This window comes from Mustelus asterias, chromosome 1, assembly GCF_964213995.1.
Source record: "Mustelus asterias chromosome 1, sMusAst1.hap1.1, whole genome shotgun sequence".
Taxonomy (NCBI): Eukaryota; Metazoa; Chordata; class Chondrichthyes; order Carcharhiniformes; family Triakidae; genus Mustelus; species Mustelus asterias.
Genome location: NC_135801.1, coordinates 90,642,684 through 90,658,256, shown reverse-complemented (window position 1 = coordinate 90,658,256; position 15,573 = coordinate 90,642,684). Strand labels below are relative to the sequence as shown.

Here is a 15,573-nt window from a genome sequence, read left to right as displayed (position 1 = left end):
AGGGGAAACAAAAGAGGCGGTGGGAGTAGCATTGCTGATTAGCGAGGACATCACAGCTGTGTTGAGGGAGGGCACATTGGAGGGATCTTGCAGTGAGGCATTATGGGTGGAGCTCAGGAATAGGAAGGGTGAAATCACAATGTTGGGAGTGTACTAGAGACCTCCCAGCATCCCACAGGAGACAGAAGAGCAGCTGTGCAATCAGATAGTGAAAAAAGCAGGATAGTTGTGGTGGGTGACATATTGACTGGGACTCCAGGGGCTGGGATGGAGAGCAATTTGTTAGATGTATCCAGGAGGGCTTTTTGATAATCCAACCATGGAGGGGGCCATACGAGACTTGGTATTGGGGAATGAGCCGGGCCAGGTGATTGGTGTTTCAGTGGGGGAGCATTTTGGGCTTAGCGACCATAATTCCATAAGATTTCAGATAGTCGTGGATAAGGACAAGAGTGGCCCTTGGGTGAGGGTGCTTAATTGGGCAAGGGCCAATTAGAAACATAGAAACATAGCACAAACAGGCCCTTCGGCCCACAAGTTGTGCCGAACACATCCCTACCTTCTAGACCTACCTATAACCTTCCATCCTATTAAGTCCCATGTACTCATCCAGGAGTCTCTTAAAAGACCCTATTGAGTTTGCCTCCACCACCACTGACGGCAGCCGATTCCACTCGCCCACCACCCTCTGTGTGAAAAACTTGCCCCTAACATCTCCCCTGTACCTACCCCCCAGCACCTTAAACCTGTGTCCTCTCGTAGCAGACATTTCCACCCTGGGAAAAAGCCTCTGAGAGTCCACCCGATCTATGCCTCTCAACATCTTACACTCCTCTATTAGGTCTCCTCTCATCCTTCGTCTCTCCAAGGAGAAAAGACCGAGCTCCCTCAGCCTATCCTCATAAGGATTGCCACTCAATCCAGGCAACATCCTTGTAATTACATCTAAATTAGAATTACATCTAAACTAGAATTACATCTAAATTAGACAGGAACTGGGAAATGTAGATTGGGAGCAGCTATTTGAGGACAAATCCCACGTTTGGCATGTGGGAGGCTTTTAAAGGCCAGTTGTTTGAAGTGCAGGACAGGCATGTCGCCGCAAAAATGAAGGATAGAAACGGCAGGATTCAGGAACCATGGATAACCAGAGAAATTGTAAACTTAGTCAAAAGGAAAAAGGAAGCATACAATAGGTCTAGGTATCTAAAAACTGACAAAGCCCTTGAGGAATATAGTGAAAGTAGGAAGGAACTTAAACATGGAATTAAGAGGGCTAAAAAGGGCCATGAAATGTCTTCAGCAAACAAGGGTCAAGGAGAATCCCAAGGCTTTTTAGGCAAATATTAGGAGCAAGAGGGTAGCAAGAGAAAGAGTAGGCCCACACAAGGACAATGGAGGGAAGTTATGTGTGGAGCCACAGGAAGTGGGTAAGATCCTTAATGAATATTTCATATTGGTATTCACCAAGGAGAAGGACATGACAGATGTTGAGGTCAGGGATAGATGTGTGAACTCCCTAGAAAATGTCAATATATTGAAGGAGGAAGTGTTGAGTATCCTAAATTGCAATGAGGTTGTCAAGTCCTGGGGCCAGATGGGATCTATCCCAGGTTACTGTGGGAGGCAAAGGAAGAAACAGCTGGGGCCTTAACAGATATCTGCCCATCCCCTTTGACCACGGGTGAAGTTCCAGAGGACTGGAGAATAGCCAATGTTGTTCCCTTGTTTAAGAAAGGAAGCAGGGATAATCCAGGAAATTATAGGCTGGTGAGCCTGACGTCAGTGGTGGGGAAGCTTTTGGAGAAGATACTGAGGGACAAGATATATGCTCATTTGGAAGAAAATGGATTAGTTAGTGACAGGCAGCATGGTCTGTACGGGGAAGGTCATGTCTCACCAACTTGATTGAGTTTTTTGAAGAGGTGACAAAGATAATTGAGGAAAGGGTTGTGGATGTAGTTTATATGGGCTTTACTAAGGGGTTTGGCAAGGTCCCACATGGCAGACTGGTACAAAAACTAAAATCACATGGGATTCGGGCTGTGCTGGCTAGATGGATACAGAACTAGCTTGGTTATAGAAGACAGAGAGTAGGGGTGGAAGGGTGTTTTTCAGAATGGAGATTGGTAGCCAGTGGTGCTCCACAGGGATCAGTGCTGGAACCCCTGTTGTTTGAAGTATATATAAATGATCTGGAGAAAATGTGGGGAGTCTGATTGGTAAGTTTGCGGATAACACAAAGATTGGTGGAGTTGCTGATAGTGCCGGGGATTGTCAGAGGATACAACAGGATATAGATAGATTGGAGACTTGGGCACAGAAATGGCAGGTGGAATTTAATCATGACAAATGTGTGGTGATGCATTTTGGAGGATCAAATTTAGGTGTGAATGGCAGAACCCTTAGGAACATTAACATACAGAGGGATCTGGGCGTGCAGGTCCACAGTTCCCGAAAAGTGGCAACACAGGTGGCCAAAGTGATTAAGAAAGCATATGGCATGCTTGCCTTCATCAGCCGGGTCATTGAGTACAAGAGTTGGGAAGTCATGGGGGCGATTTTCCCAAAAGCGCTGAATTCGTGGGAAAACGGTTCTAAATCCCGACTGTTTTGTCAGTTCAGCTTCTCACCTGAATCTCCGCACTCTGTGCACTGCAGAGGTCCCAGTCATGAATCTCATTAAAAGCCAGGGGGACAGGGCCAATTCGCACCAGAGTCTGACAGCTCTGGAACTCTGTGCATGCGCAGTGGTCCCGATCTGTCAGTCTCCCCATTTGCTGGCCAGCTCAATCGCTGGCCAGCCCAGGACCCCCGCAGTGCTGCCCTCCAGCCCCCCTCCCCCATGGCCCAATCACGGCCCCCACAACAATTCCCGGGCCAGCCCTGACCCCCTCCACCCCGGAGCGTCCTGATGTACAGCCCACCCGCCCCCCCAACAATGGAGATTTCAACCCCCCCCCCCCCCCCCCCCCCCCCACCCCCGCCCCGGCAGACCACACACCCCCACCCCAATCGCTGCCCTCGCTCCATCCCAGAGCGATCCTGTCTGCAGAGTAGCAGTGGGACTCCCTACCCCCACCGATCGCCCATAGTCCCCGCCCCCTTGGCACTGCTCGATGCCTGGTGGGCTGTGCCATGGTGCCCCTTGGGCATGGGCACTTTGCCCCTTGGACAGTGCCAGGGGACACAGGCTGGCACTGCCAGGGTGCCCATGCCCAGGGGGCACCACCTCCCCCACCGCCCGACCTCGTGGGAGCCCCGATTGCCCCTCCTTCATCCCGGCGGGGTCTCCCGCTAGTTCCCCGAACGTGGGGAGCTAGTGTAAACCCACTGGAATGAAGTACTCCTAGCGGGGTGGAAGATTCAATAAACTTCTTTAAACGTATTTAAAATACATTCAAAAAAGATTTAAATTACTTACACCTGCCTTCCCGCCGGTTTCCAGCGTGATCTGATCGGCGACTGTTCGCCGGCTCTGGGAGATGCGCATGCATTCCCGGCAAAGCGCAAATCCCTGTTCAAGGCCGGTGACGCGCATCTCCCACCGTGACCCGACAGAAAAGTTGTTGGTCGCGATGGGAGAATCGCGGCCCATGTTGCAGCTATATAAAATCATGGTTAGGCTGCATTTGGAGTATTGCGTACAGTTCTGGTCACCATACTACCAGAAGGACGTGGAAGCTTTGAAGAGAGTGCAAAGAAGGTTCACCAGGATGTTGCTGGTCTCGAGGGTGTTGGCTATGAGGAGAGATTGAATAAACTAGGATTGTTTTCACTGGAAAGACGGAGGCTGAGGGGAGACCTGATAGAGGTCTACAAAATTATGAGAGGCATAGACAGGGTGGATAGTCACAGGCTTTTTCCAAGGGTGGAAGTGTCAATTACACGGGGCACAGGTTCATGGTGAGTGGGGGAGAGTTTAAGGGAGATGTGTGAAGGAAGTATTTCACGCAGAGTGTGATGGGTGCCTAGAACATGGTGGAAGCAGGCACATTAGCAACATTTAAGAGACATCTGGATGGGTACATGAATAGGGAGGGAATAGAGGGATACTGATTGAGTAAGGGGCAGAAGGTTTTTTTAAGATTAGTTCGAGCATCATGATTGGCACAGGCTTGGAGGGCTGAAGGGCCTATTCCTGTGCTGTACTTTTCTCTTTGTTCTTTGATCCTGTTTTACCATTTAATTACATCATTTCTGACATGTATCTTTGCTCCATCTACCTGCTTTGGTACTAAAGCCCTCAATTGTCTTGTCTAAGATATGTCAACTTCAGTTTAGACATTTTCAGTCTACCTTGGACTTTTTGGGCAAATGTTCTAAATTTCCTTTGTGTGAAGAAGCCAAAGCTATGCATCTGTTTTCATAACTTGACCCTTTTATCCTTCATATAATTCTGGTGAATCTGCACTGCGCCCCGGCAAAGGCCAATATATGCTTCCTGAGAATTAAGCACAGAACTGTAAATGAGGTCTAATCAGAGCTTTGCATAGCTGTAACGTAACTTCTACCCCATGAGGAAGGCCAGCATTCCATCAGCCTTTTAATTCTTATTTTGTACCTGTTCATTAACTTCTGTGATTTCTATACTTGGACTCCTTAATCTCTGTATTCCTCCACCATTCCTTGCTTCTCACTATTTAGCAAATACACAATCTAGATTTCTTAGACCAAAAGTGTATGACCTCACACTTCCCCACATTGAATTCTTACCTGCCATTGTTTTGCCCACTCACTCAATCTACACATGTCCCTTTGCAACTCTCTGCTCTAACTGTATTGTGCCGCTTAACATAGTGTCATCAGTCAAGTTGGATATAAAACTTTCTATGCCATTACCTAAGATGTTTATAAATGTAGTGAGAAGCTGAGCATGCATACAACACCTGGGGCCACAATACACGTTCTGCCAATTATAGTACATATACATTATACGCTCCTACTTGCCCATGTAAATAGGTAGTCTCAAATTCCATTGTTTGCACTTTTGTTAAAAGTTGAATCTTATTGATCAGCTCCTGGGAGCCCATATAAATAACATATGTAGGCATCCTCTTACCTCCTCAAAGAAGGATGTCGCTAAGCTCAGCAAAAGAATATTACCAGATTCACAGATGTGAAGGCAGGCTGAATAAATCTTTCCCCCTATCCTTATTAAGATTTATTGTGGCAGTGAGTAAGGATGGAGGACCAGAAAGAATATGGGCGGGATCCCCCCTGCCAAGGTGTGTTTTCCAGCGGCAAAGATAGATCACCACAGGTTGCCGGCAGGATCTTCTGGTCCTGCCAAGGTCTATGGCAATTTGTATGGTTCACCCAACCCCTCCGCTGAAGAACCCACCCCGAAGGAGTCACCTTTGGCGGGACCAGAAGATCATGCTGGCGGGAAAGGCCAGAAAATCCCGCCAATGGTTTCCATTCTAAATTCCAATTCCCTCAGCTGAGTTAGACCAGAATTCTGCATTAGGGAAAAACAATGGTCGGAATTTTCTGGATGTTCACGCCAGTGGCTCTTTTGGTCCCACAGATGGCACACCCCTGCCGTGGGTTTCCTGGCAGTATGGGGCGCAGTCGATGGGAAATCCCATTGACGATGGTTGGAGCAGAGGATCCCACCAGTGGTGAATGGCGTTGTGCCTCCCACCACGAGAAACACACCACGAAGAGGCCAGAAAATCCCTCCCCATATCTCTTGGCTCCAATCTCAATACTATACAATCCATCTTGTCACTGAGCTAAACATAGAATGATCTGTTGATAATTTAGAATAGATGATTGCATGCTGTATCAAAATTGGGACCCCTAACTGATTAGCTTCATCGAAGTATCATACTATGTAAGGCAACTGATGAAGGATGAATAATGAATGCAAGGTTAGTTTAGTATTCTAGAGTTTTGCTTCATTTGCTTTCATCTGTTTGCTAAAAGAAGAAGTGAATTAGGAGAGGGGAACATCCAGAAGAAAGTGAACCTGGCTAGCAAAAATAGCATGAAGCACATTCGAAATTATTAAGAGCATCAGAGGTTTAGAAGAATGCAAGTGCATCAGAAGCACAATGTACATCAGAGAGATTACACGAGCAGTATCAAAGCCATAAAAACGATCAGAGAGGTATTTAAAACTTAAGACGTAAGGTACTGGCCATTAACTTGAAATTGTATTATGCTATTAACGTAGACAAACACCCCATGGTGCTTCATGGAAGAGAGTAAAAATGGACACCAAACTAAAAAGGATAGATTACAAGTCACCCAGATGGGTTTGAAGGAGGAGGTGGAGAGACTGAGAAAGTTAAGGAGGGAATTTTAGAAAGTCGAACAGAGGTACCTGGAGACATCGTCGCTATTGGTGGTGATGAGGAAGAGCAGATGCACAAAGAGGGTAGAGTCGGAGATGTACAGAATTTCCAGGAGTAACACTGGAAAGGGTTCCAAGTATCAGAAAATTGAGGCCATTAAGGGAATTAAATATAAGGATGAGAATAGCGAGTTTAAAACCTTACAGGATTAGGACTTCACGGCACGGTAGCACAGTGGTTAGCACTGCTGCTTCACAGCTCCAGGGTTCCGGGTTCGATTCCCGGCTCGGGTCACTGTCTGTGTGGAGTTTGCACACTCTCCCCGTGTCTGCGTGGGTTTCCTCCGGGTGCTCCGGTTTCCTCCCACAGTCCAAAGATGTGCGTGTTAGGTTGATTGGCCAGGTTAAAAATTGCCCCTTAGAGTCGTGAGATGCGTAGGTTAGAGGGATTAGCGGGTAAATATGTGGGGGTACGGCCTGGGTGGGATTGTGGTCGGTGCAGACTTGATGGGCCGAATGGCCTCCTTCTGCACTGTAGGGTTTCTATGATTCTATGATTCTATGTAGATCGCTGAAGAGGGTGTTGTTGGTTGGGTAAGATGGGAAGCAGGTGGCAGAGCTTTGGATGAACCGAAGTTCAACGGGGGAAGCACTGGAATAATCTGGAGGCAATGGAAGAAGATTTCACCGGCAGATGGGCTGATTTGGAATGGTGTGGTCAATGTTACAGTGACCCAAGTAACACCAAACGCAGAATTTCAAGTCTGACAGGAGACAGGAAAGCTGTCAAGAGCCTGGAGATTGGGGAGGTACATGAAAAATAAGTACAAGAGAATAATGAGGGATTGAGTCACTTACTGATGGAGGAGGAATTTGAAACAGATCCTTCAAAAGACAGAAGTTAAGAGTCATCAGGTCAGAGTTTCAAAATCCAAAGTGAGGAGGACCAGAGGTGGGCAGGGCTGGAATATTTACCGCACAGTAAGAGTTTTAACAACACCAGGTTAAAGTCCAACAGGTTTATTTGGTAGCAAATACCATTAGCTTTCGGAGCATGCTCCTTCGTCAGATGGAGTGGAAATCCACTGGCGTGGTGACGCCCAGCATACCACTGGCACCACTATGGTCTCCATCTCATGATGGGCATGAGGATGACTTGGCAGCTGTGGCCTCTTTCTATTTTAAAAAAGATTTAGAGGAGATCGCCATCTTGAACCTCTCTCTCTCTCTCTTTTCAATACGTCAGTAATTCACACTTTGTCAGGAGCCTGCCTACCATCTTCGATTGGACAGTGAGCATGGTCTCTGACTATTCATTGGTCTGAGACTGAAAAATGTGCTGGGATCCAATTCCGACACAGTGAGGGGTCCGGACTCGGAGGTTCTTCCAACATCGGGTTCCTGACCCCAGAAGACAAATCCAGCCATGGAGAGGGAAATGAGAAAATATTGGGCAAATAACACAATTTATGTTTTCCAATAAATTGAACATATGATTTAAAAGAATGCCTTGTGTTGTGAGTGACCTTGAAACTTTGGCACAACTTAGCAAATAGCACAAATGACTACCATGAGCACTGCAGCAGAATGCAGGGGTCTGACAATACATTAGTTCAGTGACCATCATTGTGCTGAGATCTGTAAATTCATTTATAAAATTGCCCATTTACAAAAGCACTCCCATTGCAAATAATTGCCCTTAACACATTGAAATGTCTTTAAAAGATTATAACTTTAAAACTTTCAAAAGGTGCTAAAAATTTGTTCAATGCGTTTTTGAAAATCTCTCACTTGGAAGTTAATGGAAATAAAAATCATCAGTGATGCAAGAGGAGCTGCCAACACACCATCACTTTCACACTATCGTACATGGTTAAGATCAACCTTTTTGAATTGCTATTTGGAAGCTTCCAGAGCACACACTGTTAGAGATTTCAAACGGGAAAAGGAACACCAGTCTTAAGCAGACTCCTCCATCGCTCTAGAATCTGCCACAATGATACATTGATCAATTTCCTTGTTGTAACTCTACATTTATTTTGACCATCAGTTTCATTGCTCTGATGATAGCCATCACTGCAAACCCTATGTGATAAATAGGGGCTGAAAGTGCATCTCCCGCCAATGTTGCATTCCAGAATTGTAAAACATTAAATTTCTCATTCTATGCTGCAGGTTTATCTCCCTTTGGAGAGGGTACAGAAAAGATTTACCGGGATGTTGCCTGGTATGGAGGGCATTAGCTATGAGGAGAGGTTGGAGAAACTTGGTTTGTTCTCACTGGAACAACGGAGATTGAGGGGAGACCTGATAGAAGTCTACAAGATTATGAGAGGCATGGACAGAGTGGATAGTCAGGAGCTTTTTCCCAGGGTGGAAGAGTCCATTACTAGGGGTTTAAGATGCGAGGGGCAAGGTTTAAAGGAGACGCACAAGGCAAGTTTTTTTACACAGAGGGGGATGGGTGCCTGGAACTCGCTGCCGGAGGAGGTAGTGGAAGCGGATACGGTAGTGACTTTTAAGGGGCGTCTTGACAAGTACATGAATAGGATGGGAATAGAGGGATACGGCCCCTGGAAGGGTAGGGGGTTTTAGCTTGGAGGGCTGAAGGGCCTGTTCCTGTGCTGTAACTTTCTTTGTTCTTATTTGAATATTCAGACACATCAGGGTGAGGGGTCTATAGAAAGAAGGGAGGGGGTGAGTTGGTGAGCATGCATGAGTTTTGGATGCAGTCAGTCAGTAAAAAGCTGCTATTGCTCACATAGCACTGCCTACATTTAGCCATGGAAGAGAACGACACAGGCAGAGGGGCTATATAGTAAACAGTTAGCAGAAGGACATGGATGCCTAGGATTGTGAGGGCAAGGATTTTTTGGAATTGGATCTTAAACATTGCTTCAAATGGATGCTGTGCAACAAAAACATTGCTGAAGTATTCTAGTTGCATGAGAGAGAGCAATTATTTCCAGTGGTTGGGGAATCTGGGACAAGGGGGCATAATCAACTAACTAGAGTCAGGTTTTTTATGAATGGAATTAAGAATTACAATCCATTGTACATTTTAAAACTAAGATTGATAGGTTAGTGGTATCCAATGTTATTAAGGGATATGGGGAAAAGGCAGGTTTATGGAGTTAGGTTGCAGATCAGCCGTGATTCCTTTGAATGGTGGAACTGGCTCAAGGGGCTAAATGGTCTTTCCCCGTTCCTTAATACAGCAATTTTACTGTCTGAACAAATTGAACCCTTCATGACATTAGTTGTATAGTAATATGACACTTTTAGAAAACAATGACCCATAACGTCCAATTTCCAGAGCATCACACACAGAGGGTACATAACAATGTGCTGGGATCCCTCCCCAGAGCTCTTCACATATGGATAGCATGCCAATTGCCCAGGTCAAACTGATCGGCAATTACCCTGCACTGGGAACCATCGGAAACTCTGCTTTGACTGTCTTACAAGAGCAGTTACCAAGGAAAAGTTAGAAGAATTATCACCACTTCTAACCCGAGTAACTATAGTACTATTCCCTCGACACCTCCCCCCACAACCCATAGAGCTCCCTGACTGCTCCTACACCCACCCTTGAATACCCCCTCTGGCCCCCTACTTCTTGCCTAATCACTACCTCACCCCCCCCCCGCCCCCCCCACGGACTGGTTCCCCATCCCCTCGACTACCCAATTGACATCCCACCCCACCGTCTGCCCTTTGAAACCCCAACTGCCTCCTTAAACCCCTTAATAGCCCTCCTAAGACCCAGACCCAAACTATCCCCAGCCCTCCAATTGCCCTTTTGACCTCAACTGTCCACCTGACACCCCCTTCCCCTCCCCCCCCCCCCCGTCATTATTCCCCATTCTCTAAATGCCCTCCCAACCCCAACTACCCCACACCCCGACCGATCACCTGACCTGCTCCCTAACCACCGGATCCCCCTAATCATCACCAAACTATCTCCGTCCCATTCTACTCACTTACCCCATTCAAATTCCCCGTACGCCCAACTCACCCCCATCTCTCCCACTGACCCCCCAACTAATCATCCAACCTGTCCCTTGATCACCCAACCCCCTCCATGACCAGCCAACACCTCCACTCCCACTCTACCTGTGACCCCCCACCGCCACCCATCCTACCCACTTAGCTTACACTCCTACCTTCCTGCTAGCTTCTCAAAGTGGATGGACATTTAAACTCACCTGCTTTAGGGCAACTGGTGCCTTACAAAAGTGGTGGTTTTGTTTCCCCCAACTGTGCTGCCCTTAACAGAGGGCCTCGGGAACCTGCTGCAATGCACTATTCTCACTCGACCCAAGTTGGAAGGTCTGACGAGGAAGATGTGACTGCATTTTAGTGCAAGTGGAAATGAATGGACTAGTGACAATCCGACTCTGATTAACACTCCACAGAAGTGATGACCCAATAGGATCAAATGAGATTGATTTGTGTCATCAGACCCTTTTGTAGAAAGTCTGCCATGACAGGAGTATGTGCAGAGAACTTGGGCGTGTGGCCACCTCCATTGTTTATCATCTATATTCCAATATTCCTGATTGTACACTTGCAATGCACAAAGCTCTATTCCAGGAGTGCTGAATGTAAAAATTGAGCCCAGTGTTTTTTTTCACTGACTAACCCCAATTCCACTGCAGCAATTTTCGTTTTCCTATTAAAGATAACAGACCAGCTGCTGTTTGACTGAACAATGGTCCACTGAGCTGTACACTGAGACAAACAGTATTTGCTTTGTCCAATATCGCTATGAATTTTCAGCATCAGAATTTTTCAGAATCCTATTTTAATCCTTGGATTCTCATTGTTAAATCAGTCTATTGACAATTTCTCCTTATTCCTGGCAGTCTATATTGAGGAAGCTTTAAGTGCAGAGCCAAATTTCTCAAATTAATTGGAGGCATTGTTCCTATCTCGTGTAAAAGAAAAATCTGCATTTCCAGACATTCTACAAAGTCCCTCAAAGACTGTTAGCTCAAATTGAAGCTTGTGGAATTGAAATCAAACTTATTGACTTGAATAGAAGATTGGCTGAGGAGCAGAAGACTGTAGGGATAATGGGTAGGCACTCTGTGTGATGCGATTTGACTAGTTCTCCTTGGAAAGACGGAGGATGAGGGGAGACTTAATAGAGGTGTATAAAATTATGAAAGGCATAGATAGGGTGAACGGTGGGAAGCTTTTCCCCGGGTCGGTGGTGACGTTCACGAGGGGTCATAGGTTCAAGGTGAAGGGGGGGAGGTTTAACACAGATATCAGAAGGACATATTTCACACAGAGGGTCGTGGGGGCCTGGAATGTGTTGCCGGGCAAGGTGGTGGAGGCGGACACACTGGGAACGTTTAAGACTTATCTAGACAGCTATATGAACGGAGTGGGAATGGAGGGATACAAAAGAGTGGTCTAGTTTGGACCAGGGAGCGGCGCGGGCTAATTGTTCCTGGTTTCTCGTTTCAAGGCTTCATTCTATGATCATCTTGCTGGTGCCAGTACAGAGTGAGACTGCGGATAGTTGGGAACCTGTCTCGGGGGCAGGGAATTCATATGGTGTTCGTGGAAGTGGAAATGACTAGGGTTGGGAAGCATTTTCCGATCGGGGCCATTGTGATCTCCTGGACTCGTTTCGATCGCCTTAGGGGGTCGGAGAGGAATTTCCCAGATTTTTTTTCCCCATATTGGCCCTGGGGTTTTTCACTCTGGGTTTTCGCCTCTCCCTGGAGATCACATGGTCTGGAATGGGGGGGTGGGGGTAAGTTAATAGGTTGTAATGAACAAAGCATCGTAGCTGTGAGGGACAGCTCGGTGGATAGGATATTGGTATGTAGATAGGCTGGAAAATTGGGCGGGGATCCTGGATTCAGGATTCAATCCTGGACCGGGGAGCGGCGCGGGCTTGGAGGGCCGAAGGGCCTGTTCCTGTGCTGTATTGTTCTTTGTTCTTTGTAGTGGCATCCCACAGGGATCTGTGTTAGGGCCTCAACTATTCACTATATTTATTAACAATTTCAGCAGACCACGTATCCAAAGTTGCCATGACACAAAGATCAATGACATTGTAAGCATTGTAGACGGAAGCATAAAATTAGAGATATTAATAGATTAAACGAATGGCCAGAAATGGCAAATGGAATTCCGTATCGGTAAATGTGAGGTCAGCCACTTTGAATCGAAAACTGTTTGAATAAGATACTTTCTATATGGTCAAAAGCTAGAAGCAGTGGAGGTCCAAAGAAATTTAGAGGTCCATGTACATAGATCATTAATATGTCATGAACAGGGATAAAAATAATCAAAAAGGCTAATGAAATGGTGACTTTTATATCTACAGGAATAGAATACAAAGTGTGAGAAATCGTGCTTAGATCACATCTGGCATATTATGTTAAGTTGTAAGGGTTACATATCATGATCTTGGCACTGGAAGGAGTGTCGTTTAGATTTACTAGAGTGATGCCTGGATTCGCATGGTTAAATTGCCAGAATAGATTAAATAAAATTGGGTTGTATTGTTTGGAATTTGGAATAATAAGGGACAATTCGATTGAAATTTTCAAGAGACTAAGGGGAACTCATAAGGTAGATAGGGAGAAACTATTTGTGTTGGTTGGGAAACCCAGGACTAAGGCATATTGTCTAAATTAGAGTCAGACATTACAGTAATGAAGTTAGCAACATTTCTACACACGGGTTGGTAGAAGTTTGGAACTTCCTTCCACAGTTGATGTTGGGTCAATTATTAATTTTGCAACTGCGATTGATAGATTTTTGTTTTCCCTGGAACAAAGTTAGGGACCAAGAGCTGGAAAGTGGGATTAGGCTGGAAATCTCCTTCTAGCTAGCACCAAGATGATGGAGCAAATGCCCTCTTTCTGTGCTGTAAATTTCTATGATTCTGTGTTAATTAAAGGAATGAAGGATATGAGGCAAAGGTGGGTGTATGGAGTTAACTGAGCAGGCACCTCGTTGAAAGGGGGCCAAATGGCCTCCTGATCCTTTGGGCACAATCTTACCTGCTCTTCACACCACGCTCCCATTACAGCAAAGTTGGAGGATTTGGCAGCCAGCCAAATCTCCGTTCACTTTGACAGGATGGGAAAATTCGGCCGGCATGAAAGGTGGTAAGATTCCGGCCTATTTTTCTAAAGTGTCAAAACTGAAAATTATTCCATGCTGTTTTGTAGCTTTTTATTTCATCACTTAGAAACTCATTGCAATACTGAACTGAGTTCTAAGTTTTAATTTAGAGTTTTCAACTCTAGAATAAAATTTATTATGATTTTTGTTAGAATTATTTTCTGGCTTAAGTTGGTCTATTTGTAAATTCATTGCTTTAAAAAAAAGTAATTATTGTATGAAATTGATAGGATGAAAGAAGGTTTCAGCAAATGGCCATGGCAAACAGTGAAAGTAACATCAGTAGATCTTTTGCCAGAAGTCCTCATACTGGAAGTTTCACACCCACCATGAAGGTAAAATAGTTTTCATTTGTTAAAATATCTGGAAAATGTTATGCAAATCTTTTATTCTGCTACGAAAGTGAAATGCTCAGATATTGGATTTTGAAATAAAAACAGAAAATAATAGAAATACTCAGCCTGTCAGCATTTGTCTGTGTGTGTGTGTGCATATGGAGCACACTCTCTCTCCCAATACACTTGGGATTCGAGAAATTGGTCTTGTTTCCAGAATTTAAAGCTCCACAATGTCTGAAAGGAAAGTTATTATTGAGGAAGAGCAGCTTTGTGACAATGATGGTCTGCTAATTTCAGTGACAGGGGAGTGGAAATTCTGCTTGCAGAAGATCAAGCAAGAGGAGTTGTGGTCTGTCTGATATCCAGAGCTACAATCTATCAAAGTTATTGGCTTCAATTATCAAGGGGTGGTAGTAGTGGTGGTTAGTGTCCTATGCATGTAACAACAAGAAGTAATGTTTATTTAGCATCTTTAATGAATAAACTACAGAGAAGTTCAGTCACCTAAAAGCACATTAGACAGATGTACCCCTACCCTCTTACCAGCCTCCTCACCATTACCCTTTCTGCGATCCACAACTTCAGAATAGTACTATACAAAATACACTCTTACCAACTACCTTACCCTCAACCAGAGCTGCACATTCCTCTGCCAAAAGCATATCTAATATGTTTTGTGGCACTTTCATTCCCTAATTCATTCCCACTCTGAACTTGGCCTCCTACACTGTTCCACTGAAGAACAGTGCCAACTGAAGAAACAGCATAAGATCATTCTACTTGATATTTTACAGCTTTAATATTTATGAACTGCAGATTATAATTATCATTGTCGGCTGTCCTTTGGTTTGAGGATGATGTCAACTCAGGGTCATGGGTTTCTGTTATGTGTCTTCATGTGACTGAACACATGCTTTTGGGCACATGACCAGGCTATCCCACAAGGTAGCAAATTCAGGAGTGCGGGATTAGCTTCCTTCTCGCTGCCACTCCTTTTTCTTCTTCATTCAGGCTCAAAATATCTGGAAGATACGACATATCTCAAAACATAATGCACCCTGGACGTGCGTGACAGTGGTTAGCACTGCTGCCTCACAGCACCAGGGACCTGGGTTCGATTCCCGGCTTGGGTCATTGAATGTGCAGTCTGCATTTTCTTCCCATGTCTGCGTGAGTTTGTTCCGGGTGCTCCGGTTTCCTCCCACAGTCCGAAAGACGTGCTGGTTAGGTGCATTGACCATGCTAAATTCTCCCGCAATGTACCCGAACAGGTGCCGGAGTGTGGCGACTAGAGGATTTTCACAATAACTCCATGCAATATTAATGTAAGCCTATTTGTGACACAAATAAATAAACTTGAAGGTGAACAATTGGTCGAAAGCTCCTCCCAGTCATTAAGCCAATACACTTCAAGGAGTACTTCCAAGTGCCTTGGAGGCATTTTATTTGTGCTCCTTTGGAACCTTGGCCATTTGAAAGTTGTGAAACAGGACCAGGCGGGGAGACAGTTTTCGGCCATCTGGAAACAGTATTCAGTCCATTGAAGTTGATTCTGCTATAAGGGTTTGTTCACTGTCTCATTAAGAGGTCTGGAGGCTTGTATGATTAAACATGAGATGTTTATTGGTAACATACTATATATGTCTCCAGAGAATAGCCTTAATCATGTACTATCTCCATGCTGGATTCCTACTGTACTTCATCTACTTTCTTTTGTCTCTCTATGTCCAATTATGGGTGGTACTGTTCTCTAGTCCCATATTAACCCTTGCTGGGACA

General features: G+C 45.2%; 1 protein-coding gene across 1 annotated transcript in view; it reads left to right on the top strand.

Moving 5' to 3' along the window:
- LOC144508612 (protein FAM184B-like) overlaps positions 1-15,573 on the top strand; it is a 236,249-nt gene that overhangs the window by 208,849 nt on the left and 11,827 nt on the right. Inside the window, exon 14 of the mRNA XM_078236838.1 lies at positions 13,687-13,791. Coding sequence (XP_078092964.1) covers positions 13,687-13,791 — 105 coding nt within the window. The remainder of the gene's footprint in view (positions 1-13,686; positions 13,792-15,573) is intronic.